This window comes from Phyllobates terribilis, unplaced genomic scaffold (genome assembly GCF_046119375.1).
Source record: "Phyllobates terribilis strain yellow unplaced genomic scaffold, ASM4611937v1 Scaffold_14__1_contigs__length_39327217, whole genome shotgun sequence".
NCBI classification, from domain to species: domain Eukaryota; kingdom Metazoa; phylum Chordata; class Amphibia; order Anura; family Dendrobatidae; genus Phyllobates; species Phyllobates terribilis.
The window spans coordinates 30,325,435-30,353,267 of record NW_027362774.1 but is presented as its reverse complement, the minus strand read 5'-3'; the positions used below and the strand labels follow the sequence as shown (position 1 = coordinate 30,353,267).

The following is a 27,833-nucleotide window of genomic DNA, read 5'->3' as shown; positions in this document are numbered from 1 at the left end:
AGTCACTGTGGACATACATTACATTACTGATCCTGAGGTACCTCCTGTATTATACCCCAGAGCTGCACTCACTATTCTGCTGGTGCAGTCACTGTGTACATACATTACTGAGCTACAGCCTGGACTGGTAGCCTGCAGATTCCTGGTTTGCCGCCAGTGCTGCGATATCAGTGCGGTTCCCATAGTCCCATATAGTGGCACTATAGTCACAAGGAGGTCCTTCCTGCCCCAGACTGTAGGATCTGCAGAGGAGTCCGGCGCGCGGTCCCTACATTCCGCTTCCACAAGTGCAGAGTATTACTGGTAAGATTGGCTTATTTATTGTACTCACTTATATATCACCGCCATATTCCACAGCGCTATACAGATATCATCACTGTCCCTATAACCTTGCAGATGTTTCTTCAGTGGGATTTGAACCCAGGACACCAGTGTTGCAAAGCAACAGTGCTAACCACTGAGCCACAATACATAATGGCTGTCACTGGAGGAAGGATGGGGAGTGAAGCCCACATTGTTGTTGCCACCAATGGGAAGGGTTTGAAGTGGTGGGGGGGAGCGTTGGGATGGGGCACGTTGCAGCGGTCAATGGGGGAGCGTTGGGATGGGGCACGGTGCAGAGGTCAGTGGGGGAGTGTTGGGATGGGGCACGGTGCAGAGGTCAGTGGGGGAGTGTTGGGATGGGGCACGGTGCAGAGGTCAGTGGGGGAGCGTTGGGATGGGGCACAGTGCAGCAGACAGTGGGGGAGCGTTGGGATGGGGCACGGTACAGTGAACAGTGGGGGAGCGTTGGGATGGGGCAGGGTACAGTGGGGGAGCGTTGGGATGGGGCACGGTGCAGCGGACAGTGGTGGAGCGTTGGGATGGGACATGGAGCAGCAGACAGTGGGGGAGTGTTGGGATGGGGCACGGTGCAGCGGACAGTGGGGGAGCGTTGGGATGGGGCAGGGTGCAGCGGACAGTGGTGGAGCGTTGGGATGGGGCACGGTGCAGAGGTCAGTGGGGGAGTGTTGGGATGGGGCACGGTGGAGTGTTGGGATGGGGCACGGTGCAGTGGACAGTGGGGGAGCGTTGGGATGGGGCACGGTGCAGTAGACAGTGGTGGAGCGTTGGGATGGGACATGGAGCAGCAGACAGTGGGGGAGCATTGGGATGGGGCACGGAGCAGCGGGGGAGCGTTGGGATGGGGCATGGTGCAGGGTTCAGTGGGGGAGTGTTGGGATGGGGCACGGCGCAGCGGACAGTGGGGGAGCGTTGAGATGGGGCACCGTGCAGTGGTGGAGCGTTGGGATGGGGCACGGTGCAGCGGACAGTGGTGGAGCGTTGGGTTGGGGCACGGTGCAGCGGTCCGTGGGGGAGCGTTGGGATGGGGCACGGTGCAGCAGACAGTGGGGGAGCGTTGGGATGGGGGATGGGGCACGGCGCAGCAGACAGTGGTGGAGCGTTGGGATGGGGCACGGTGCAGCGGTAAGTGGGAGGGCGTTGGGATGGGGCACAGTGCTGCGGACAGTGGGGGAGCGTTGGGATGGGGCATGGCGCAACGGTCAGTGAGGTAGCACTGGGATGGGGCACAGTGCTGCGGACAGTGGGGGAGCGTTGGGAAGCGGTACGGTACAGCGGACAGTGGGGGAGCACTGGTATGGGGCACGGTGCAGTGGGGAGCATTGGGAAGGGGCGCAGTGCAGCGGATATTGGGACAGCGTTGGGATGGGGCACGGCGCAGCGGACAGTGGTGGAGCGTTGGGAAGCGGCACGGTACAGCGGACAGTGGGGGAGCACTGGTATGGGGCACGGTGCAGTGGGGAGCATTGGGAAGGGGAGCAGTGCAGCGGACATTGGGACAGCGTTGGGATGGGGCACGGCGCAGTGGACAGTGGTGGAGCGTTGGGAAGTGACACGGTGCAGCGGTCAGTGGGGGAGCATTGGGATGGGACAGTAGGTGTGGGTTGGAATGCTTTTTTTGCTAATGAAAGCTATAAGAAGGTGCCACTGTTGGAGAAGGGTTTGGTGCAGCATTATGGGACTTGCCATCCGCTGATCGGAGGTATTTGTGGCCGCTGGGGAGGTACTTTGTGCTCAGCCTCTACAGAGCTGTTTTTACTCGCTGTGCCACATGCACTGGTACCTCTCTGCCACATGTGGCACCAGGGGGGACATCAGGGACCCCCTTTTGGGGATGGATGCAGCTCCCAAATATAACCCCTCTATATTCTATACACGTGTGCAATGAGAACAGCTCCGTCCTAAATAGCAATCCTGTCAGGAAAGCCGACAACTGGACCATGTGCCCCACTTCCCTGTGATGGGGTATGGGGGGCACAGTCTGTGTTTGGGGTCTCTGTCTAATCCCAGTTCAGCCCTGATTTGCTCCAGGACTAGAGATGTGGATTTCTGCCTCTGGATGGAAGCTAGAACGTTCTCATTCACTGCCAGCAAGCAGAGGTCTGGCGAGGAGTTGTGGTGGCCCCGGGGCCCGATGCCGCAGCAGGAGTCATGTGACGGCGCGGCTTTACAGTACGAGTTTATTAATACTGGATGGTCACAGTGCGGAGTTACTGTCAGCGCAATTCTCAGTGAAAAAGATGAACTAGAAAAAGAATAAAAGTTGTGAGGGAAGGAGGCAACAGAAGCGGAAGATCAGCGAGCAGAAGACGCCACACGTTAGAAGACACAGTGTCGGGGGGCTGCCCCTCCCCCATAACTAACATCAAACAGAATGGGGAGAAAGCGGGGGTCCGGTGCCCCAATACAGGTACACACATACAAACAGACACAGAAATCCAGTGTAAGGGGGTCTCTGTACATCGACGTGTTATACACACACGGGGGCTTCATAGATAACGGGGCTGACCAGGCTGTCCCCACGCGGGAGGGGGGGGGGGAGCATTGTGCTTGCATTCGCCCAACCTTGGTGATCTCTATCACCAAGGGGCCTCAGGACCGATCTGTCACATGATGCATAGCTGCCGGGAGGCTACAACACTGTCACATGGGGTTAACAAAACAACCGAAAAACCCAGATCCTATTCATTCCTATGGGACTCGCGTCTCCATCACCTCCCCAGCTCCAGAGGAAGGGCTCGTCCTCTACCACAGAGGTCACCGGAGCCGGCAGGTACGATGATGTCACCACCTGCCATCATCCCCCCGGAATGGCCGCACCCCCGGGAGGGAGTACCGCCGCTGCATTATTATTGCTGAAGCGAGGGTCTCCGGTGAGGGAGGCTCAGGCCTGGGCCTAGACTGCAGTGTATAGACAGGGACCCCTACACAACCCCCACAATATCCCCTGCTCAGCACCAGCTAATGTTCTCTGGTATCACTGCAGTATAGGAGGCCGTGCAGAAGCAAACTCCAGAACGCCTCATTTACGTGAAAGCCGCTCTGTGATCTCTGCACAGATCTATGCGCTTCATGTTACAGGCCCAAAGCCTGAGGCCGCACTACTGAGAGTGTCATGGCGTCTTCTCACCATGCATATCAATGTCCACATGGAGACACAAGTCTGCCATCTTCAGGACAGGAAGGACGTGGACAGTGATGTGGACGAGGATCTGGAGTCATACGAGGTGCAGCCTCAGGCTCCGGGCCTGGAACGTCTGGGGTTCAGAATTTCAGGATTTCCTCATCTTCTATCACTGAGCAAAGGAGCAGTGAGGTCTGCGGCCCTCCAATCAGCGCCGCCCTCCTGGCCCCCAGGGTCACTCTGGCTGCTGCTCCTTCCACATCACTTGCCTTTTCCCCTCCTCGGACCCGCGTCCACTCTCAGGGGTCTCCTCAGTCGCTCACCTCTGAGCCACCTCTACTGAACGCTCGGGGTTCAGAGTGTCCCTCACAGGACGCGAGATCACTCCACTCGTATCAGACATGGCACACGGCGGTCTGACCACAGTGATCCAGTCACCTGATATGTCACAGATACAAGATCTCATTGGAGGAGCCTGTGATCTACCCATCAGAGATCTATCAAACCTCATAGCGTAGATCTCCAAGCAGTGCCAAAAAGGATTAGGCCAGAGATCAGCGGATCACACCACATCTGCTACATTAGGAATTCAGTAGACTGCATGCTGACACTCGTATTGGGGGCTCGACGGACCGCATGCCATCACGGGGGCTTGGCGGGACCGCACGCCATCTCGCATGTCGGGGGCTCGGCGGACCGCACGACATCTTGGAAGCTCGAGGGACCACACAATGTCTCACGTGTCAGGGGCTCGGCGGACCGCACAACGTCTTGAGAGCTTGATGGAGCACACAATGTCTCGAGTGTCGGGGGCTCGGCGGACTACACGCCGTCTTGGGAGCTCGATGGACCGCACGATGTCTTGTGTGTCGGGGTTCGGCGGACCGAATGCCGTCTTGGGAGGTCGATGGACCGCACGATGTCTTGTGTGTCGGGGTTCGGCGGACCGAACGCCGTCTTGAGAGCTCGATGGAGCGCACGATGTCTCGCGTGTCGGGGGCTCGGCGGACTGCACGCCGTCTTGGGAGCTCGATGGACCGCACGTCTCGCGTGTCGGGGGCTTGACGGACCGCACGACGTCTTGGGAGCTCGATGGAGCGCACGATGTCTCACGTGTCGGGGGCTCGGCGGACCGCACGCCATCTTGGGAGCTCGATGGACTGCACGATGTCTTGTGTGTCGGGGCTCGGCGGACCGCATGCCATCTTGGGAGCTCGATGGACCACACGACGTCTTGCGTGTCGAGAGATCATTATATCTCATGTGTTGGTACCTCGGCTGATTGCAAGATGTCTCATGTGTTGTAAGCTCGGCGGATCGCACGATGTCTCGCAAGTTGGGGGCTCGGCGGAACACACAACGTCACACGTATCGGAAGATCATTATATCTCATGTGTTGGTAGCTCGGCCGATTGCACAATGTCTTATGTGTTGTTAGCTCGGCGGATCGCACAATGTCTCGCGTGTTGGGTGCTTGGCGGATCACACGACATTTCACATATCGGAAGATCATTATATCTCGTGTTGGTAGCTCCACCGATTGCACGATGTCTCGTGTGTCGTGAGGTCGGCGGATCGCGCAACATCTCACGTTTCGGAGTTTAGCGGATTGCACATTGTCTCACATGTTGGGAGATCAGCAAAGTTGAAGAAGACGATTGCATGGTCCGGTCATCTCATCCGGGGGCTCCGACATCCGATGAGTATGATGATGGACTGGACATATCAGGCAGCTCACTGTCTCCCCCTACAGGTCAGTGCCCTCATACAACCATGGACAGAAACCAATAAACTTACATCAGCGTTTACACCTCAGAAAGATCCATGTCCTAACAACTTCCGGCACCAACAATAAACACCTGCGGTAGCTGCTGCTCACGTGCAAGACCTACTACTTCCCCCACTTCTAAAGGGGCCCCTGTCTTCATATATCTCCATCTAAAGAGACCACATCCCATAGCTCCCAGCCCCAAAAACCTAGCTGCACCTCCCTGTGTAGACCCAACAGAAGAAAAATATAGAAGTCCCTTCCAACCATTCCAGGCTCAGCACCTGAGGCTGCACTACTGAGACACCTTCCAAATCACCATCCACATCAAGGTCTACAACCGCCCCAGACTAAACTCCTAAGTGCGGACATTGGTGAAGAAGCTGATCCAGACATCAGACGTGTCTCAGTGGAGCAGCCTCAGGTCTTTCACCCATGTTCCTGCACACTAAAGGGACGTCTTAAAAACTTTCTTCTAACCAAATTGTCACCAGCTCCAGAGATGCCTCCTTTGTGGGCATGGAATGGCTCCTGGAGTCTGGTGATGAACCGCACACGCCGACATCATCTTTCGGAGTCGCATCCGTACATCAGGAGAAGTTAGGTTACTGCTACAGGTCACAAGGAGCTGCCTGCAGTTCTCCACCCGGCCAGCGGGTGGCGCTACATTTCTCAATATCGATCTCTGGCCCTGGCTCCGCCAGCAGCGGCTAAAAATATTCTCTGTCTGGTCAGATCTACATCTGCGATTCCTTCTGGAGACAAATCATTAATCTCTGAAAATATAGGGCTCTATAGTAAGCGCCCCCTACAGGGGCCACATCTGCCTCGCAGGGCTTCACCATTACTGGGGTGACATTTCCATCACGAGACCCCTGCATACAGTGTCTGTAGTGGGGACGTGCTCATTCCCGGTGTGCAGGGGCAGCCCACTGTAAGGAAATGCCCCCCCGCACTATAACCTTCAGGATACCAGTAAGATTCACAAGGGGGTCATAAATTAATGGTGTCAATTCTAGAAATCCTAAGTGCTATTTCCAGAGGTCATCAGTGCGGTGCCCCCCATATGGTGCGGGCATTGGGGGCTGCTCCTCACTGCATAGCGTGGGCACAGAGGTGGCACAAGGCTTGTTCTGAATGGCACTAGAAGAGAGGCCTCTGTGATCGATAAAGGCAGGATCCCCGTGAGGTCGGCTATTCCCCCACTACAAGAGGCCGAAAATGGCGGCGTCCTCAGCCCCCGAGTCCAGCAGGACTACTTCACCTATCGGGTGAACGGAAACTGGCCACAGAAACATGGCGGCCGCTCAGCGTCCTCAGCAACCACTTGGCACAAATTGTACAGTAAGAAAAATTAGGGCTCCTCGGGGCCACATGTCCTGACTCCGCTGATCGTCCAGTGTCCTGCAAGCTGCCAGTGTAGTCACATCTATCGCCCCTCCATGGCCCCTGACCAGTGACGTGGGCACACGGCCAGAATTAAAGGAGTCAGAACTTGAGGGTCCATCATCAGGGGCCACAGTCCCTTATCAGGGGCCACAGTCGCTCAGTAGAGGCCGCAGTCCATCATCAGGGGCCGCAGTCCATCAGGGGACACAGTCCACCAGGGGCTGCAGTCCATTATCAGCCCCTGATGGCCACAGTCCATCAGGGACCGCCGCAGTCCATCATCAGCTCCTGGCTACAATGAAGATTAGCGTCACAGCCGTGATCTGAGCCTACAGAGTCCTGGCCCCTCCATGGTGCCTACCAACGACGTCTTCATTGCAGCGTGGTGCCCCTAGGTGTAGATGAGCTGGTCCTTCGTGTGGGGGGGATCTTGCAGCCGCCAATCCAGACCATTGACTTTTGTCCTAATGCTACTGGTGTGTGGGGTCCGCCCTGGTGCATGGAATGGTCGAAATGTTTTGGTCAGTCACCAAACCTAACCCTTCTTGCCCCGGAGCTACCTGCATAGAAAGGGTTAAGCACCCCTTGGTTTCTGGTTTGCTCGTGTCACAGTATGTTGCGCTCCCCTCCCCGGAGCACCAATCCTGTCCACCCTGCGGCGGAGATCACAGTATCCGGGGTGCAGAGCGATCGTTGGTCAGGGTTCGGCGTAACCGCACCCCTCTCCGTATGGACGCCAGCATGTCGCCGGCTGGGGGCTCGGAGCCACTGCCGCCTCCCGTCGGGGCAGGAATCTGATTCTTGTCTGGAGCTGAAGGGAAAGGGAACTGGCCATCCCCCAGGGCGTGCGCTCCGGCGACCAGCTCCCCGATCTTTTCCACCAGACTGTGCCGATTGGCAGCCAGGAGGCCGCCCCCCATGTCTTCCTCGTCCGCTCCGCCACCGCCATACACAGACATTTCTCCTGCTGCCCCCCAGGCTGCATTGGGGAGACTGAGGCGCTTGGGAGAAGACTTGGCATAGTCGAGGGGGCTTCCATCATCCGCTCCCAGGTAGAAAACACACTCTTCACTTCCGACACGAGAGCGCCCACCCAGACCACCGCCCGGAGAGTCGGGCACAGTGGGTGTTCTTACTGGCACAATAGGGGGGCGACATGGAATGGGTCCGGCATTGGATAAAGTGCGTCTGACGGTGGGTTTGGTGGAAGGAGTGCGTCGTATGGTGGCCACACCTGGCGTGGAGCCTGATTGCGGGGGAGGGGGTGCAGAGCCGGAAGCCGTCATGGCGGTGGGCAGTCCGGCGGTAGAGGCTGGCCGCTTGGTCTGGAGCATGCGGCGGTAATTCTGCGCTAAGCTGCTGCTCCGGGGAACGGTGGAGGATCGATCGTAGTCCCCGGAGCTGTCGCCTTCGGCGTCTCCATTCACCGAGTAACAGTCGTAGTCAGAACCTGTGCGGGGGCAAACAACGAGAGGTCAGGACCCCCTGTGGGGAGCGGCACATGGAGATGGATCCAGGGAAGTTCTAACGGACTTTGTGCTACACTTCCAACATCTCTGCTTCCTGTCAATGAATAGAAACTTTTACATCCAGCGGCAGCAAACTCATCCTGGACTGGTCCTGCTCACAGCTGGGGGTCTGTTACACTGTGTCCGGACTGGACAATCCTTTCCTACAGTATCAGTGCAGGTCCAGACTGGACACAGAGCAGAGACCCCCAGCTGTTCCAGGCGAGTCCCTGGCACTGACAACAAGCAGAGATCCTGAAAAGGAGGAGAAATGTGGCAGAAGGTCTCACTACAGGATGAGGAAGCTGCTCGGGCCCCTGCAGCTCCTGCTCTGGGCCACAGTTAACTCTCCGGGGGCTGGTTACCTTGTGAGGGGATTGTGTCCTCGGAGCAGGAGGGGGTGGTCGTCTGGGTGCTGTAGCCGCTGGAATATTGCAGAGAGTCCCGGCTGCTCTTCTGGTGCTCCAGACTCAGACCCCGGGTCAGGACCATGGCCAGATCACTGGCAGCGGGCGAGACCTCCTCCCCGTGCTGCAATCAGAGGGGACACGTGACGGGACTGGGTGTATGGCATGTATGGAGGGTCCGGGGGGATACAGAATATTACTGGGTGTACGGAGGGTCCGGGGGGGATACAGGATATTACTGGGGATACAGGATATTACTGCGCGTACAGAGGGTCCGGGGCGGGGGACTACAAGATATAACTGGGTGTACGGAGGGTCCGGGGGGGATACAGGATATCACTGGGTGTACAGAGGGTCCGGGGGGGATACAGGATATTACTGCGCGTACAGAGAGTCCGGGGGGGGGGGAGGGGGATACAAGATATCACTGGGTGTACGGAGGGTCCGGGGGGGATACAGGATATTACTGGGTGTACAGAGGGTCCGGGGGGCATACAATATATCACTGGGTGTCCGGAGGGTCCGGGGGGGATACAAGATATCACTGGGTGTACGGAGGGTCCGGCGGGATACAGGATATTACTGGGTGTATGGAGGGTCTGGGGGGATATATGATATTACTGCGCGTACAGAGGGTCCAAGGGGGATACAGGAAATTACTGCGCGTACAGAGGGTACGGGGGGATACAGGATATTACTTTGTGTACGGAGGGTCCGGGGGGGATACAGGATATTACTGGGTGTAAGGAGGGTCTGGGTGAGATACAGGATATTACTGCGTGTACGGAGGGTCAGGGTGGATACAAGATATTACTGGGTGCACAGAGGGTCCGGGGGGCTATAAGATATGACTGGATTCATGGACGGTCAGGACGATCTGCCTCGTGTCCCTTGTGTGGTTGTACAGGATGATGCATCTTACAATAGCTCTTAGCCACCAATCAGAGCTCTGCTTTATTATCCAAAGCAGCCAATCAGAGCTCTGCTTTATTATCCAAAGCAGCCAATCAGAGCTCTGCTTTCCTTTTACCTCAGCAGTGGCAGACATGGCTGAGGCTGTCTCCTTCCTGTCAGGCCTCGGAGGGGCGGTGTCGCGGTGTGTCCGCCATGGTGCGCAGTGACAGATGTCCAGAGCGCAGCCCCCCGAACCTACAGGTGACCGACCCTCGGCGTGAGAAAAAGGGCTTCATGGCCCACCCTGTAGCACTAGATATATGGGGGTCCGGTCACATGCTATCAGCATGTTTATAGAGGGTCCGGGGGGATTTGTGGGGTATGTTATATTCCTGTGTTTATAGAGGGTCCGGGGGGATTTGTGGGATACGTTATATTCCTGTGTTTATAGAGGGTCCGGGGGGATTTGTGGGGTACGTTATATTCCTATGTATATAGAGGGTCCGGGGGGATTTGTGGGGTACGTTTTATTCCTATGTATATAGAGGGTCCGGGGGGAATTTGTGGGATACGTTATATTCCTATGTATATAGAGGGTCCGGGGGGATTTGTGGGTACGTTATATTCCTATGTATATAGAGGGTCCGGGGGGATTTGTGGGGTACGTTATATTCCTATGTATATAGAGGGTCCGGGGGGAATTTGTGGGATACGTTATATTCCTGTGTATATAGAGGGTCCAGGGGGATTTGTGGGTACGTTATATTCCTGTGTATATAGAGGGTCCGGGGGTAATTTGTGGGATACGTTATATTCCTATGTATATAGAGGGTCCGGGGGGATTTGTGGGTACGTTATATTCCTGTGTATATAGAGGGTCCAGGGGGATTTGTGGGGTACGTTATATTCCTGTGTATATAGAGGGTCCGGGGGGATTTGTGGGATACGTTATATTCCTATGTATATAGAGGGTCCGGGGGGATTTGTGGGTACGTTATATTCCTATGTATATAGAGGGTCCGGGGGGATTTGTGGGTACGTTATATTCCTATGTATATAGAGGGTCCGGGGGGATTTGTGGGATACGTTATATTCCTGTGTTTATAGAGGGTCCGGGGGGATTTGTGGGGTACGTTATATTCCTATGTATATAGAGGGTCCGGGGGGATTTGTGGGGTACGTTTTATTCCTATGTATATAGAGGGTCCGGGGGGAATTTGTGGGATACGTTATATTCCTATGTATATAGAGGGTCCGGGGGGATTTGTGGGTACGTTATATTCCTATGTATATAGAGGGTCCGGGGGGATTTGTGGGGTACGTTATATTCCTATGTATATAGAGGGTCCGGGGGGAATTTGTGGGATACGTTATATTCCTGTGTATATAGAGGGTCCAGGGGGATTTGTGGGTACGTTATATTCCTGTGTATATAGAGGGTCCGGGGGTAATTTGTGGGATACGTTATATTCCTATGTATATAGAGGGTCCGGGGGGATTTGTGGGTACGTTATATTCCTATGTATATAGAGGGTCCGGGGGGATTTGTGGGTACGTTATATTCCTGTGTATATAGAGGGTCCAGGGGGATTTGTGGGGTACGTTATATTCCTGTGTATATAGAGGGTCCGGGGGGATTTGTGGGATACGTTATATTCCTATGTATATAGAGGGTCCGGGGGGATTTGTGGGTACGTTATATTCCTATGTATATAGAGGGTCCGGGGGTAATTTGTGGGATACGTTATATTCCTATGTATATAGAGGGTCCGGGGGGATTTGTGGGTACGTTATATTCCTATGTATATAGAGGGTCTGGGAGGATTTGTGGGGTACGTTATATTCCTATGTATATAGAGGGTCCGGGGGGAATTTGTGGGATACGTTATATTCCTATGTATATAGAGGGTCCGGGGGGATTTGTGGGTACGTTATATTCCTATGTATATAGAGGGTCTGGGAGGATTTGTGGGGTACGTTATATTCCTGTGTTTATAGAGGGTCCGGGGGGATTTGTGGGGTACGTTATATTCCTATGTATATAGAGGGTCCGGGGGGATTTGTGGGGTATGTTATATTCCTGTGTTTATAGAGGGTCCGGGGGGATTTGTGGGGTATGTTATATTCCTGTGTTTATAGAGGGTCCGGGGGGATTTGTGGGGTATGTTATATTCCTATGTACCGTATATTCCGCGTATAAGACGACCCCCCTACTTTCCTGTTAAAATATAGAGTTTAGGATATATTCACCGTATAAGACTACCCCTTTTCCAACGCATACCAAACACCGGTAAAAATTAAAAAAAAACAGATTTGAATTTAACATGGTCCTTTTTTAATTTAAATTCTTATGACATGCAGGTATATAGCAGGAAAACTGTCACTCATAAACATATTAAAATAGGGGGGACCCCACGTCATTTTTTGGGGGGGTCCCCCATTCTAATAGCTAGTAAAGGCTAGGTATTCAGCTGGGGGCTGATATTAGCAGCCTGGGAAGCTCCGTGGGTGTTACCCCCTTCCCAGACTTCAAACATCTGCCCCAGCCGTCTGCTTAACCTCCGCTAGAGACTATAATGATGGTGGATCCCACGCCAATTTTCTTTTTAAAAAATCCTTTATTTTAACACTAAATGACAATTGAGGGGTTAATAAAGATGCAGTCCCTAAATTATTATTAATTTTGTAATTAATTTTTCCCAAAAATGTTGACGTGGGCTTCGCCATATTTTTGTGTCCAGCCAGGTACAGCAGGCAGGAACGGGCTGCCCCCAACCACCAGCTGCCTATTTGTACCTGGCCGGACACAACAATATAGGGAAGCCCTTTTTTTTTTAATTATTTCATGAAATAATTAAAAAAAAAAAAGACGTGGGGCTTCGCCCTATTTTTGTGTCCAGCCAGGTACAACTAGGCAGCTGGGGGCTGGAATCTGCAGCGCAGGGAGACCCAAGCTTTCTGGGTCCTCCCCCCCGCTGCAAATTGCAGTCCGCAGCCACCCCAGAAAATGGCGCGTTCATAGAAGCGCCATCTTCTGGCGCTGTACCCAACTCATCCAGGGTCCTGGTGCGGTGGCTCACTGGGTAATAAAGGGGTTAGGGCCAGCTTGGCATTATCAGCTGGCCCTAAGCCTGAAATTCATGGGGTCACGCCAATATTAGACATGACCGCCATGAATTTCTAGTAAAGTAATTAAAAAAAACACAACACCCAGAAAAAAGTCCTTTAATTGAAATAAACACACAATTTTTTAATGTTCTAAATTAAACCATACTTACCATCACGCCCATTCCAGCTGAAGCCAACGATCTCCTGAAATAAAAGTAAAATAATAAAGCAACCTCATCCTTACCTCTCCATGGTTCCCAGGACGGCTTCAGCTCTGCTACATCGAGATGACAGGCTGGACCGCAGCAGAACGCTGCCATCCAGCCTGTCATCCCGCAGACACTGAGAAGCGCAGGCATGCTTGTGCTCCTCAGTGTCTGACTGTGACGGCATCCAGATGAGCCGAGATCATGTCCAATGAACTCGGCTCACCTCATGCACGTCACTGACAGCGTGGGAAAATTCTCCTGCTCCCCGCATGCGCAGTAGAAGTTTCCCACGCTGTCAGTGACGCACGTCCAGGAGGTGAGCTGAGTTCATTGTCGGCTCATCTTTATGCCGTCACAGCCAGACACTGAGGAGCGCAAGCATGCCTGCGCTTCTCAGTGTCCGCGGGATGACAGGATGGATGGCAGCGTTCTGCTGCGGTCCAGCCTGTCATCTCGATGTAGCAGAGCTGAAGCTGTCGTGGGAACCATGGAAAGGTAAGGATGAGGTTGCTTTATTATTTTACTTTTATTGCAGGAGATCGTTGGCTTCAGCTGGAATGGGCGTGATGGTAAGTATGGTTTAATTTAGAACAATAAAGAATTGTGTGTTTATTTCAATTAAAGGACTTTATTCTGGGTGTTTGTGTTTTCTTTTAACTTTGACTATGGGGTTAGTAATGGGGGCGTCTTATAGACGCCTCTCCATTACTAACCTGGGCTTGATGTCAGCTGGCATTATAAGCTGACATCAACCCCAACCCTATTACCCCACTGCCACCGCACCAGGGCAGCGTGGAAGAGCGAGGCTAAGTGCCAGAATTGGCGCATTCTATGGATGCGCCATTTCTGGGGCGGCTGACGGCTGGTGTTTCTAGCCTGGGAGGGGGCCAATATTCATGGCTCCCTTCCTGGGCTATGAATATCAGCCTCCAGCTGTCTGCCTAGCCTTTGCTAGCTATTAAAATAGGGGGGACCCCACGTCATTTTTGGGGGGGGGGTCCCCCAATTTAATAGCTAGTAAAGGCTAGGTATTCAGCTGGGGGCTGATATTAGTAGCCTGGGAAGCTCCGTGGGTATTACCCCCTTCCCAGGCTTCAAACATCTGCCCCAGCCGTCTGCTTAACCTCCGCTAGAGACTAAAATTAAGGGGAACCCCACGCCAACTTTTTTTTAAATAAATCCGTTATTTTAACACTAGATGACAAGTACAGTAACCAACACTATCACTGTACTTCATATATATGTGACTGACATGTTTCTATCTATCTAATCTATGTGTGATGCTCTATTCTTTCTATTCTAAATTGTCGGGTACAGATGCTGAATTGCCGGCCGGCTTTTTTAAAGAGACGGTGCATGAAAACACTAATATTTGTTTTAATAAATCCTTTACACTAAATGACAAGTACAGTAAGCAATACTGTCACTGTACTTCATATATATGTGACTGACATGTTTCTATCTATCTAATCTATGTGTGAAGCTCTATTCTTTCTATTCTAAATTGTCGGGTGCCGGCTTATGCCGCTGCTGAATTGCCGGCTTTTCATATATTGTCACAGAAGCGATGCGAACTTCCCTGCTCCGGACACAGCGCAGCGCTTCTGTGACAAGTGAAAGCTGTCGGCACAGAAGCCCTGCGCTGTGTCCGGAGCTGGGAATACGCAGCGATGTGTCAGTTTCAGTACAGAAGCGCTGACTGTCTGGACCTACCGCCGCCGTATTTTAACTCCCTCCACCTTATATTAACTCCGACATGGCAGGGATACGGCCACGGCAGCTTATTAACACCCCCAGAGTATCCCCGCATGTCAATTTCTGAAAGTTCAAAAGCATTACCGGCGTATAAGACGACCCCAGACTAGACAGAAGATTTTTCAGTCTTCAAAAGTCGTATTATACGCCGGAATATACGGTATATAGAGGGTCCGGGGGGATTTGTGGGGTATGTTATATTCCTGTGTTTATAGAGGGTCCGGGGGAATTTGTGGGTACGTTATATTCCTATGTATATAGAGGGTCTGGGAGGATTTGTGGGGTATGTTATATTCCTATGTATATAGAGGGTCTGGGAGGATTTGTGGGATACGTTATATTCCTATGTATATAGAGGGTCCGGGGATTTGTGGGGTACGTTATATTCCTGTGTTTATAGAGGGTTCGGGGGGATTTGTGGGGTACGTTATATTCCTATGTATATAGAGGGTCCGGGGGGATTTGTGGGGTACGTTATATTCCTATGTATATAGAGGGTCCGGGAGGATTTGTGGGGTACGTTATATTCCTATGTATATAGAGGGTCCGAGGGGATTTGTAGGGCACGTTAAATTCCTGTGTTTATAGAGGGTCCAGGGGGATTTGTGGGGTACGTTTTATTCCTATGTATATAGAGGGTCCGGGGGGATTTGTGGGGTACGTTATATTCCTGTGTTTATAGAGGGTCCGGGGGGATTTGTGGGGTACGTTATATTCCTGTGTTTATAGAGGGTCCGGGGGGATTTGTGGGGTATGTTATATTCCTGTGTTTATAGAGGGTCCGGGAGGATTTGTAGGGTACGTTATATTCCTATGTATATAGAGGGTCCGAGGGGATTTGTAGGGCACGTTAAATTCCTGTGTTTATAGAGGGTCCAGGGGGATTTGTGGGGTACGTTTTATTCCTATGTGTATAGAGGGTCCGAGGGGATTTGTAGGGCACGTTATATTCCTGTGTTTATAGAGGGTCCGGGGATTTGTGGGGTACATTATATTTCTGTATTTATAGAGGGTCCGGGGGGATTTGTGGGGTACGTTATATTCCTGTGTATATAGAGGGTCCGGGGGGATTTGTAGGGCACGTTATATTCCTGTGTTTATAGAGGGTCCGGGGATTTCTGGGTACGTTATATTCCTATGTATATAGAGGGTCCAGGGGGATTTGTGGGGTACCTTATATTCCTGTGTTTATAGAGGGTCCGGGGGGATTTGTGGGTACGTTATATTCCTATGTATATAGAGGGTCCGGGTGGTATTTGTGGGGTACGTTATATTCCTGTGTTTATAGAGGGTCGGGGGGATTTGTGGGATACGTTATATTCCTATGTATATAGAGGGTCCGGGGGGATTTGTGGGGTACGTTATATTCCTATGTATATAGATGGTCCTGGGGGATTTGTGAGTACGCTATATTCCTATGCTTATAGAGGGTCCGGGGGTATTGGTGGGGTACATTATATTCCTGTGTTTATAGAGGGTCCGGGAGGGATTTGTGGGGTACGTTATATTCCTATGTATATAGAGGGTCTGGAGGGATTTGTGGGGTACGTTATATTCCTATGTATATAGAGGGTCTGGGGGGATTTGTGGGGTACGTTATATTCCTATGTATATAGATGGTCCGGGGGGATTTGTGAGTACGCTATATTCCTATGCTTATAGAGGGTCCGGCGGGATTGGTGGGGTACATTATATTCCTGTGTTTATAGAGGGTCCGGGAGGGATTTGTGGGGTACGTTATATTCCTATGTATATAGAGGGTCCGGGGGGATTTGTGGGGTACGTTATATTCCTGTGTTTATAGAGGGTCCGGGGATTTGTGGGGTACATTATATTCCTGTGTTTATAGAGGGTCCGGGAGGGATTTGTGGGTTACATTATATTTCTGTATTTATGGAGGGTCTGGGGGGATTTTGGGGTATATTACATTTTTGTATTTATGGAGGGTCTGGGGGGATTTGGGGGTACATTAAATTTCTGTATTTATGGAGGGTCCGGGGGTACATTACATTTCTGTATTTATGGAGGGTCTGGGGGAATTTTGGGGTACATTACATTTCTGTATTTATAGAGGGTCTGCGGGGGATTTGGGGGTACATTAAATTTCTGTATTTATGGAGGATCCGGGGGTACATTACATTTCTGTATTTATGGAGGGTCTGTGGGTGATTTTGGGGTACATTACATTTCTGTATTTATGGAGGATCCGGGGGTACATTACATTTCTGTATTTATGGAGGGTCTGGGGGTGATTTTGGGGTACATTACATTTCTGTATTTATGGAGGGTCCGAGGGTACATTATAATTCTGTATTTATGGAGGGTCTGGGGGGATTTTGGGGTACATTACATTTCTGTATTTATGGAGGGTCCGGGGGGTACATTATATTTCTGTATTTATGGAGGGTCTGGGGGGATTTTGGGGTACATTATATTTCTGTATTTATGGAGGGTCTGGGGGGATTTGGGGATACATTACATTTCTGTATTTATGGAGGGTCTGGGGGGATTTGGGGGTACATTACATTTCTGTATTTATGGAGGGTCCGAGGGCACATTATATTTCTGTAGTTATGGAGGGTCCGGGGGCACATTACATTTCTGTATTTATGGAGGGTCCGGGGGCACATTACATTTCTGTAGTTATGGAGGGTCTGGGGGCACATTATATTTCTGTAGTTATGGAGGGTCCGGGGGTTTTGGGGATAAATTACATTTCTGTATTTATGGAGGGTCTGGGGGATTTGGGGGTACATTACATTTCTGTATTTATGGAGGGTCTGGGGGGATTTTGGGATACATTATATTTCTGTATTTATGGAGGGTCCGGGGGTACATTACATTTCTGTATTTATGGAGGGTCCGGGGGTACATTACATTTATGTATTTATGGAGGGTCCGGGGGTACATTACATTTCTGTATTTATGGAGGGTCTGGGGGGATTTGGACGTACATTACATTTCTGTATTTATGGAGGGTCTGGGGCTAAATTACATTTCTGTATTTATGGAGGGTCTGGGGATTTGTGGGGTACGTTATATTCCTGTGTATATAGAGAGCCCGGGGGGATTTGTAGGGTACGTTATATTCCTATGTTTATAGAGGGTCCGGGGGGATTTGTGGGGTACGTTATATTCCTATGTTTATAGAGGGTCCGGGGGGATTTGTGGGGTACGTTATATTCCAATGTATATAGAGGGTCCGGGGGGAATTTGTGGGGTACGTTATATTCCAATGTATATAGAGGGTCCGGGGATTTGTGGGGTACGTTATATTCCAATGTATATAGAGGGTCCGGGGGGATTTGTAGGGTACGTTATATTCCTGTGTTTATAGAGGGTCCGGGGATTTGTGGGTACGTTATATTCCTATGTATATAGAGGGTCCGGGGGGATTTGTGGGGTACGTTATATTCCAATGTATATAGAGGGTCCGGGGGGAATTTGTGGGGTACGTTATATTCCAATGTATATAGAGGGTCCGGGGGGAATTTGTGGGGTACGTTATATTCCAATGTATATAGAGGGTCCGGGGGGATTTGTGGGGTATGTTATATTCCTGTGTATATAGAGAGCCCGGGGGGATTTGTAGGATACGTTATATTCCTGTGTTTATAGAGGGTCCGGGGATTTGTGGGTACGTTATATTCCTATGTATATAGAGGGTCCGGGGGGATTTGTGGGGTACGTTATATTCCAATGTATATAGAGGGTCCGGGGGGAATTTGTGGGGTACGTTATATTCCTATGTATATAGAGGGTCGGGGGGATTTGTGAGTACGTTATATTCCAATGTATATAGAGGGTCCGGGGGGGATTTGTGGGGTAAGTTATATTCCTGCGTTTATAGAGGGTCCGGGGGATACAGGATATTACTGCGTGTACGGAGGGTCAGGGTGGATACAAGATATTACTGGGTGCACAGAGGGTCCGGGGGGCTATAAGATATGACTGGATTCATGGACGGTCAGGACGATCTGCCTCGTGTCCCTTGTGTGGTTGTACAGGATGATGCATCTTACAATAGCTCTTAGCCACCAATCAGAGCTCTGCTTTATTATCCAAAGCAGCCAATCAGAGCTCTGCTTTCCTTTTACCTCAGCAGTGTCAGACATGGCTGAGGCTGTCTCCTCCCTGTCAGGCCTCGGAGGGGCGGTGTCGCGGTGTGTCCGCCATGGTGCGCAGTGACAGATGTCCAGAGAGCAGCCCCCCGATCCTACAGGTGACCGACCCTCGGCGTGAGAAAAAGGGCTTCATGGCCCACCCTGTAGCACTAGATATATGGGGGTCCGGTCACATGCTATCAGCATGTTTATAGAGGGTCCGGGGGGATTTGTGGGGTATGTTATTTTACTGTGTTTATAGAGGGTCCGGGGGGGATTTGTGGGGTACTTTATATTCCTATGTGTATAGAGGGTCCGGGGATTTGTGGGGTACGTTATATTCCTGTGTTTATAGAGGGTCCGGGGATTTGTGGGGTACGTTAAATTCCTGTGTATATAGAGGGTCCGGGGGGATTTGTGGGGTACGTTTTATTCCTATGTGTATAGAGGGTCCGGGGATTTGTGGGGCACGTTATATTCCTATGTATATAGAGGGTCCGGGGATTTGTGGGGCACGTTAAATTCCTGTGTTTATAGAGGGTCCGGGGGGATTTGTGGGGTACGTTATATTCCTGTGTTTATAGAGGGTCCGGGGGAATTTGTGGGATACGTTAAATTCCTATGTATATAGAGGGTCCGGAGATTTGTGGGTACGTTATATTCCTATGTATATAGAGGGTCCGGGGATTTGTGGGGCACGTTATATTCCTGTGTATATAGAGGGTCCGGGGAGATTTGTGGGTACGTTATATTCCTGTGTTTATAGAGGGTCCGGGGAGATTTGTGGGTACGTTATATTCCTGTGTTTATAGAGGGTCCGGGGATTTGTGGGGTACGTTATATTCCTATGTATATAGAGGGTCCGGGGATTTGTGGGGCACGTTATATTCCTGTGTTTATAGAGGGTCCGGGGGGATTTGTGGGGTACGTTATATTCCTATGTATATAGAGGGTCCGGGGATTTGTGGGGCACGTTATATTCCTATGTATATAGAGGGTCCGGGGGGATTTGTAGGGCACGTTATATTCCTATGTATATAGAGAGTCCAGGGGGATTTGTGGGGTACATTATATTCCTGTATTTATAGAGGGTCCAGGGGGATTTGTGGGGTACGTTATATTCCTGTGTTTATAGAGGGTCCGGGGAGATTTGTGGGTACGTTATATTCCTGTGTTTATAGAGGGTCCGGGGGGATTTGTGGGGTACATTATATTCCTGTATTTATAGAGGGTCCAGGGGGATTTGTGGGGTACGTTATATTCCTATGTATATAGAGGGTCCGGGGATTTGTGGGGTATGTTATATTCCTGTGTTTATAGAGGGTCCGGGGGGATTTGTGGGGTACGTTTTATTCCTATGTGTATAGAGGGTCCGAGGGGATTTGTAGGGCACGTTAAATTCCTATGTATATAGAGGGTCCGGGGATTTGTGGGGCACGTTATATTCCTATGTATGTAGAGGGTCCAGGGGGATTTGTGGGGTACATTATATTCCTGTATTTATAGAGGGTCCGGGGGGATTTGTGGGGTACGTTATATTCCTGTGTATATAGAGGGTCCGGGGGGATTTGTAGGGCACGTTATATTCCTGTGTATATAGAGGGTCCGGGGGGATTTGTAGGGCACGTTATATTCCTGTGTTTATAGAGGGTCTGGGGATTTGTGGGTACGTTATATTCCTATGTATATAGAGGGTCCGGGGGGATTTGTGGGTACGTTATATTCCTATGTATATAGAGGGTCCGGGTGGTATTTGTGGGGTACGTTATATTCCTGTGTTTATACAGGGTCCGGGGGGATTTGTGGGTACGTTATATTCCTATGTATATAGAGGGTCCGGGTGGTATTTGTGGGGTACGTTATATTCCTGTGTTTATAGAGGGTCCGGGGGGATTTGTGGGGTACGTTATATTCCTGTGTTTATAGAGGGTCTGGAGGGATTTGTGGGGTACGTTATATTCCTGTGTATATAGAGGGTCTGGAGGGATTTGTGGGGTACGTTATATTCCTATGTATATAGATGGTCCGGGAGGGATTTGTGGGGTACGTTATATTCCTATGTATATAGAGGGTCCGGGGGGATTTGTGGGGTACGTTATATTCCTGTGTTTATAGAGGGTCCGCGGATTTGTGGGGTACATTATATTCCTGTGTTTATAGAGGGTCCGGGAGGGATTTGTGGGGTACATTATATTTCTGTATTTATGGAGGGTCTGGGGGGATTTTGGGGTACATTACATTTCTGTATTTATGGAGGGTCTGGGGGGATTTGGGGGTGCATTAAATTTCTGTATTTATGGAGGGTCCAGGGGTACATTAAATTTCTGTATTTATGGAGGGTCCGGGGGTACATTACATTTCTGTATTTATGGAGGGTCTGGGGGCACATTATATTTCTGTAGTTATGGAGGGTCCGGGGGTTTTGGGGTACATTACATTTCTGTATTTATGGAGGGTCCGGGGGTACATTACATTTCTGTATTTATAGAGGGTCTGGGGGGGATTTGGGGGTACATTAAATTTCTGTATTTATGGAGGATCCGGGGGTACATTACATTTCTGTATTTATGGAGGGTCTGGGGGTGATTTTGGGGTACATTACATTTCTGTATTTATGGAGGGTCCGAGGGCACATTATATTTCTGTATTTATGGAGGGTCTGGGGGGATTTTGGGGTACATTACATTTCTGCATTTATGGAGGGTCTGGGGGGATTTTGGGATACATTATATTTCTGTATTTATGGAGGGTCCGGGGGTACATTACATTTCTGTATTTATGGAGGGTCCGGGGGTACATTACATTTCTGTATTTATGGAGGGTCTGGGGGGATTTGGACGTACATTACATTTCTGTATTTATGGAGGGTCTGGGGGTAAATTACATTTCTGTATTTATGGAGGGTCTGGGGATTTGTGGGGTACGTTATATTCCTATGTATATAGAGGGTCCGGGGATTTGTGGGTACGTTATATTCCTATGTATATAGAGGGTCCGGGGGGATTTGTGGGGTACGTTATATTCCAATGTATATAGAGGGTCCGGGGGGAATTTGTGAGTACGTTATATTCCAATGTATATAGAGGGTCCGGGGGGGATTTGTGGGGTAAGTTATATTCCTGCGTTAATAGAGGGTCGGGGGGATTTGTGGGTACGTTATATTCCTATGTATATAGAGGGTCCGGGGGGATTTGTGGGGTATGTTATATTCCAATGTATATAGAGGGTCCGGGGGGAATTTGTGGGGTACGTTATATTCCTGTGTTTATAGAGGGTCCGGGAGGGATTTGTGGGGTGCATTATATTTCTGTATTTATGGAGGGTCCGGGGGGATTTTGGGGTACATTACATTTCTGTATTCATGGAGGGTCTGGGGGTACATTACATTTCTGTATTTATGGAAGGTCGGAGGGGATTTGGGGGTACATTACATTTCTTTATTTATGGAGGGTCTGGGGGGATTTTGGGGTACATTACATTTCTGTATTCATGGAGGGTCTGGGGGTACATTACATTTCTGTATTTATGGAAGGTCTGAGGGGATTTGGGGGTACATTACATTTCTGTATTTATGGAGGGTCTGGGGGGATTTTGGGGTACATTACATTTCTGTATTTATGGAGGGTCTGGGGGGATTTTGGGGTACCTTATTTTTCTGTATTTATGGAGGGTCTGGGGGGGATTTGGGGTTACATTACATTTCTGTATTTATGGAGGGTCTGGGGGCACATTATATTTCTGTAGTTATGGAGGGTCCGGGGGTTTTGGGGATACATTACATTTCTGTATTTATGGAGGGTCCGGGGGGATTTGGGCGTACATTACATTTCTGTATTTATGGAGGGTCTGGGGGCACATTATATTTCTGTAGTTATGGAGGGTCCGGGGGTTTTGGGGTACATTACATTTCTGTATTTATGGAGGGTTGGGGGGTAAATTACATTTCCGTATTTATGGAGGGTCTGGGGGGATTTTGGGGTACATTACATTTCTGTATTTATGGAAGGTCTGGGGGGATTTTGGGGTACATTACATTTCTGTATTTATGGAGGTTCTGGGGGGATTTTGGGGTACATAACATTTCTGTATTTATGGAGGGTCTGGGGAGATTTTGGGGTAACATTACATTTCTGTATTTATGGAGGGTCTGGGGGCACATTATATTTCTGTAGTTATGGAGGGTCCGGGGGTTTTGGGGATACATTACATTTCTGTATTTATGGAGGGTCCGGGGGTACATTACATTTCTGTATTTATGGAGGGTCTGGGGGTACATTAGATTTCTGTATTTATGGAGGGTCTGAGGGGATTTTGGGGTACATTATATTTCTGTATTTATGGAGGGTTTGGGGGTAAATTACATTTCTGTATTTATGGAGGGTCTGGGGGGATTTTGGGGTACATAACATTTCTGTATTTATGGAGGGTCTGGGGGATTTGGGGGTACATTACATTTCTGTATTTATGGAGGGTCTGGGGGGATTTTGGGGTACATTATATTTCTGTATTTATGGAGGGTCTGGGGGGATTTTGAGATACATTATATTTTTGTATTTATGGAGGGTCCGGGGGTACATTACATTTCTGTATTTATGGAGGGTCTGGGGGATTTGGGGGTACATTACATTTCAGTATTTATGGAGGGTCTGGGGGGATTTTGGGGTACATTATATTTCTGTATTTATGGAGGGTCCGGGGGTACATTATAATTCTGTATTTATGGAGGGTCTGGGGGGATTTTGGGGTACATTATATTTCTGTATTTATGGAGGGTCCGGGGGTACATTATATTTCTGTATTTATGGAGGGTCTGGGGGGATTTGGGGGTACATTACATTTCTGTATTTATTGAGGGTCTAGGGGGACATTACATTTCTGTAGTTATGGAGGGTCCGGGGGTTTTGGGGATATATTACATTTCCGTAATTTATGGAGGGTCCGGGGGTACATAACATTTCTGTATTTATGGAGGGTCTGGGGGGGATTTGGGGTTACATTACATTTCTGTATTTATGGAGGGTCTGGGGGGGATTTGGGGTTACATTACATTTCTGTATTTATGGAGGGTCTGGGGGGGATTTTGGGGTACATTACATTTCTGTATTTATGGAGGGTCTGGGGGGGATTTGGGGTTACATTACATTTCTGTATTCATGGAGGGTCTGGGGGGGATTTGGGGGTACATTACATTTCTGTATTTATGGAGGGTCTGGGGGGATTTTGGGGTACATTATATTTCTGTATTTATGGAGGGTCTGAGGGGATTTTGGGGTACATTATATTTCTGTATTTATGGAGGGTTGGGGGGTAAATTACATTTCCGTATTTATGGAGGGTCTGGGGGGATTTTGGGGTACATTACATTTCTATATTTATGGAGGGTCTGGGGGCACATTATATTTCTGTAGTTATGGAGGGTCCGGGAGTTTTGGGGATACATTACATTTCTGTATTTATGGAGGGTCTGGGGGCACATTACATTTCTGTATTTATGGAGGGTCCGGGGGTACATTACATTTCTGTATTTATGGAGGGTCTGAGGGGATTTTGGGGTACATTATATTTCTGTATTTATGGAGGGTTTGGGGGTAAATTACATTTCTGTATTTATAGAGGGTCTGGGGGTATTTTGGGGTACATAACATTTCTGTATTTATGGAGGGTCTGGGGGATTTGGGGGTACATTACATTTCTGTATTTATGGAGGGTCTGGGGGGATTTTGGGGTACATTATATTTCTGTATTTATGGAGGGTCCGGGGGTACATTACATTTCTGTATTTATGGAGGGTCTGGGGGATTTGGGGGTACATTACATTTCAGTATTTATGGAGGGTCTGGGGGGGATTTTGGGGTACATTATATTTCTGTATTTATGGAGGGTCCGGGGGTACATTATAATTCTGTATTTATGGAGGGTCTGGGGGGATTTTGGGGTACATTATATTTCTGTATTTATGGAGGGTCCGGGGGTACATTATATTTCTGTATTTATGGAGGGTCTGGGGGGATTTGGGGGTACATTACATTTCTGTATTTATTGAGGGTCTAGGGGGACATTACATTTCTGTAGTTATGGAGGGTCCGGGGGTTTTGGGGATATATTACATTTCCGTAATTTATGGAGGGTCCGGGGGTACATAACATTTCTGTATTTATGGAGGGTCCGGGGGGATTTGGGGTTACATTACATTTCTGTATTTATGGAGGGTCTGGGGGGGATTTTGGGGTACATTACATTTCTGTATTTATGGAGGGTCTGGGGGGGATTTGGGGTTACATTACATTTCTGTATTTATGGAGGGTCTGGGGGGGGATTTGGGGTTACATTACATTTCTGTATTTATGGAGGGTCTGGGGGGGATTTGGGGGTACATTACATTTCTGTATTTATGGAGGGTCTGGGGGGATTTTGGGGTACATTATATTTCTGTATTTATGGAGGGTCCGGGGGTACATTATATTTCTATATTTATGGAGGGTCTGGGGGATTTGGGGGTACATTACATTTCTGTATTTATGGAGGGTCTGGGGGGATTTTGGGGTACATTATATTTCTGTATTTATGGAGGGTCCGGGGGTACATTATATTTCTGTATTTATGGAGGGTCTGGGGGGATTTTGGGGTACATTATATTTCTGTATTTATGGAGGGTCCGGGGGTACATTACATTTCTGTATTTATTGAGGGTCTAGGGGGACATTACATTTCTGTAGCTATGGAGGGTCCGGGGGTTTTGGGGATACATTACATTTCCGTAATTTATGGAGGGTCCGGGGTACATTACATTTCTGTATTTATGGAGGGTCTGGGGGGATTTTAGGGTACATTATATTTCTGTAGTTATGGAGGGTCTGGGGGTACATTACATTTCTGTATTTATGGAGGGTCTGGGGGGATTTTAGGGTGCATTATATTTCTGTATTTATGGAGGGTCTGGGGGGATTTTGGGGTACATTATATTTCTGTATTTATGGAGGGTCCGGGGGTACATTACATTTCTGTATTTATTGAGGGTCTAGGGGTACATTACATTTCTGTATTTATGGAGGGTCCGGGGGTACATTATATTTCTGTATTTATGGAGGGTCTGGGGGGATTTGGGGGTACATTACATTTCTGTATTTATTGAGGGTCTAGGGGGACATTACATTTCTGTAGTTATGGAGGGTCCGGGGGTTTTGGGGATATATTACATTTCCGTAATTTATGGAGGGTCCGGGGGTACATAACATTTCTGTATTTATGGAGGGTCCGGGGGGATTTGGGGTTACATTACATTTCTGTATTTATGGAGGGTCTGGGGGGGATTTTGGGGTACATTACATTTCTGTATTTATGGAGGGTCTGGGGGGGATTTGGGGTTACATTACATTTCTGTATTTATGGAGGGTCTGGGGGGGGATTTGGGGTTACATTACATTTCTGTATTTATGGAGGGTCTGGGGGGGATTTGGGGGTACATTACATTTCTGTATTTATGGAGGGTCTGGGGGGATTTTGGGGTACATTATATTTCTGTATTTATGGAGGGTCCGGGGGTACATTATATTTCTATATTTATGGAGGGTCTGGGGGATTTGGGGGTACATTACATTTCTGTATTTATGGAGGGTCTGGGGGGATTTTGGGGTACATTATATTTCTGTATTTATGGAGGGTCCGGGGGTACATTATATTTCTGTATTTATGGAGGGTCTGGGGGGATTTTGGGGTACATTATATTTCTGTATTTATGGAGGGTCCGGGGGTACATTACATTTCTGTATTTATTGAGGGTCTAGGGGGACATTACATTTCTGTAGCTATGGAGGGTCCGGGGGTTTTGGGGATACATTACATTTCCGTAATTTATGGAGGGTCCGGGGTACATTACATTTCTGTATTTATGGAGGGTCTGGGGGGATTTTAGGGTACATTATATTTCTGTAGTTATGGAGGGTCTGGGGGTACATTACATTTCTGTATTTATGGAGGGTCTGGGGGGATTTTAGGGTGCATTATATTTCTGTATTTATGGAGGGTCTGGGGGGATTTTGGGGTACATTACATTTCTGTATTTATGGAGGGTCCGGGGGTTTTGGGGGTACATTACATTTCTATATTAATGGAGGGTCTGGGGGGATTTGGGGGTACATTATAATTCTGTAGTTATGGAGGGTCCGGGGGGATTTGGGGATACATTACATTTCCGTAATTTATGGAGGGTCCGGGGGCATATTATATTTCTGTAGTTATGGAAGGTCCGGGGGTACATTACATTTCGTAATTTATGGAGGGTTCGGGGGTACATTACATTTCTGTATTTATGGAGGGTCCGAGGGCACATTATATTTCTGTAGTTATGGAGGGTCCGGGGATACATTACATTTCTGTAATTTATGGAGGGTCCGGGGGTACATTACATTTCTGTATTTATGGAGGGTCCAGGGATACATTACATTTCTGTATTTATGGAGGGTCTGGGGGGATTTGGGGGTACATTACAATTCTGTATTTATGGAGGGTGCGGGGGCACATTATATTTCTGTAGTTATGGGATGTCCGGGGGTACATTACATTTCTGTATTTATGGAGGGTCCAGGGATACATTACATTTCTGTATTTATGGAGGGTCTGGGGGGATTTGGGGGTACATTACAATTCTGTATTTATGGAGGGTGCGGGGGCACATTATATTTCTGTAGTTATGGGATGTCCGGGGGTACATTACATTTCTGTATTTATGGAGGGTCCAGGGATACATTACATTTCTGTATTTATGGAGGGTCTGGGGGGATTTGGGGGTACATTACAATTCTGTATTTATGGATGGTGCGGGGGCACATTATATTTCTGTAGTTATGGGATGTCCGGGGGTACATTACATTTCCGTAATTTATGGAGGGTCCGGGGATACATTACATTTCTGTATTTATGGAGGGTCTGGGGGGATTTGGGGGTACATTACAATTCTGTATTTATGGAGGGTGCGGGGGGCACATTATATTTCTGTAGTTATGGAGGGTCCGGGGGGATTCGGGGATACATTACATTTCCGTAATTTATGGAGGGTCCGGGGATACATTACATTTCTGTATTTATGGAGGGTCCGGGGGCACATTATATTTCTGTAGTTATGGAGGGTCCGGGGGGATTTGGGGATACATTACATTTCCGTAATTTATGGAGGGTCCGGGGATACATTACATTTCTGTATTTATGGAGGGTCCTGGGGCACATTATA

The 27,833-nt window shown here is 49.3% G+C and overlaps 1 protein-coding gene across 5 annotated transcripts in view; it reads right to left on the bottom strand.

Moving 5' to 3' along the window:
- Positions 1-2,508: 2,508 nt before the first annotated feature.
- MTSS2 (MTSS I-BAR domain containing 2) overlaps positions 2,509-27,833 on the bottom strand; it is a 117,446-nt gene continuing 92,121 nt past the window's right edge. For all 5 annotated transcript variants that reach the window (XM_073659825.1, XM_073659823.1, XM_073659824.1 and 2 more), the window contains 2 exons: positions 8,497-8,662; positions 2,509-8,073 (listed from right to left, as the gene is read on the bottom strand). In XM_073659825.1, coding sequence (XP_073515926.1) covers positions 7,289-8,073; positions 8,497-8,662 — 951 coding nt within the window. In that variant the 3' untranslated portion in view covers positions 2,509-7,288. The remainder of the gene's footprint in view (positions 8,074-8,496; positions 8,663-27,833) is intronic.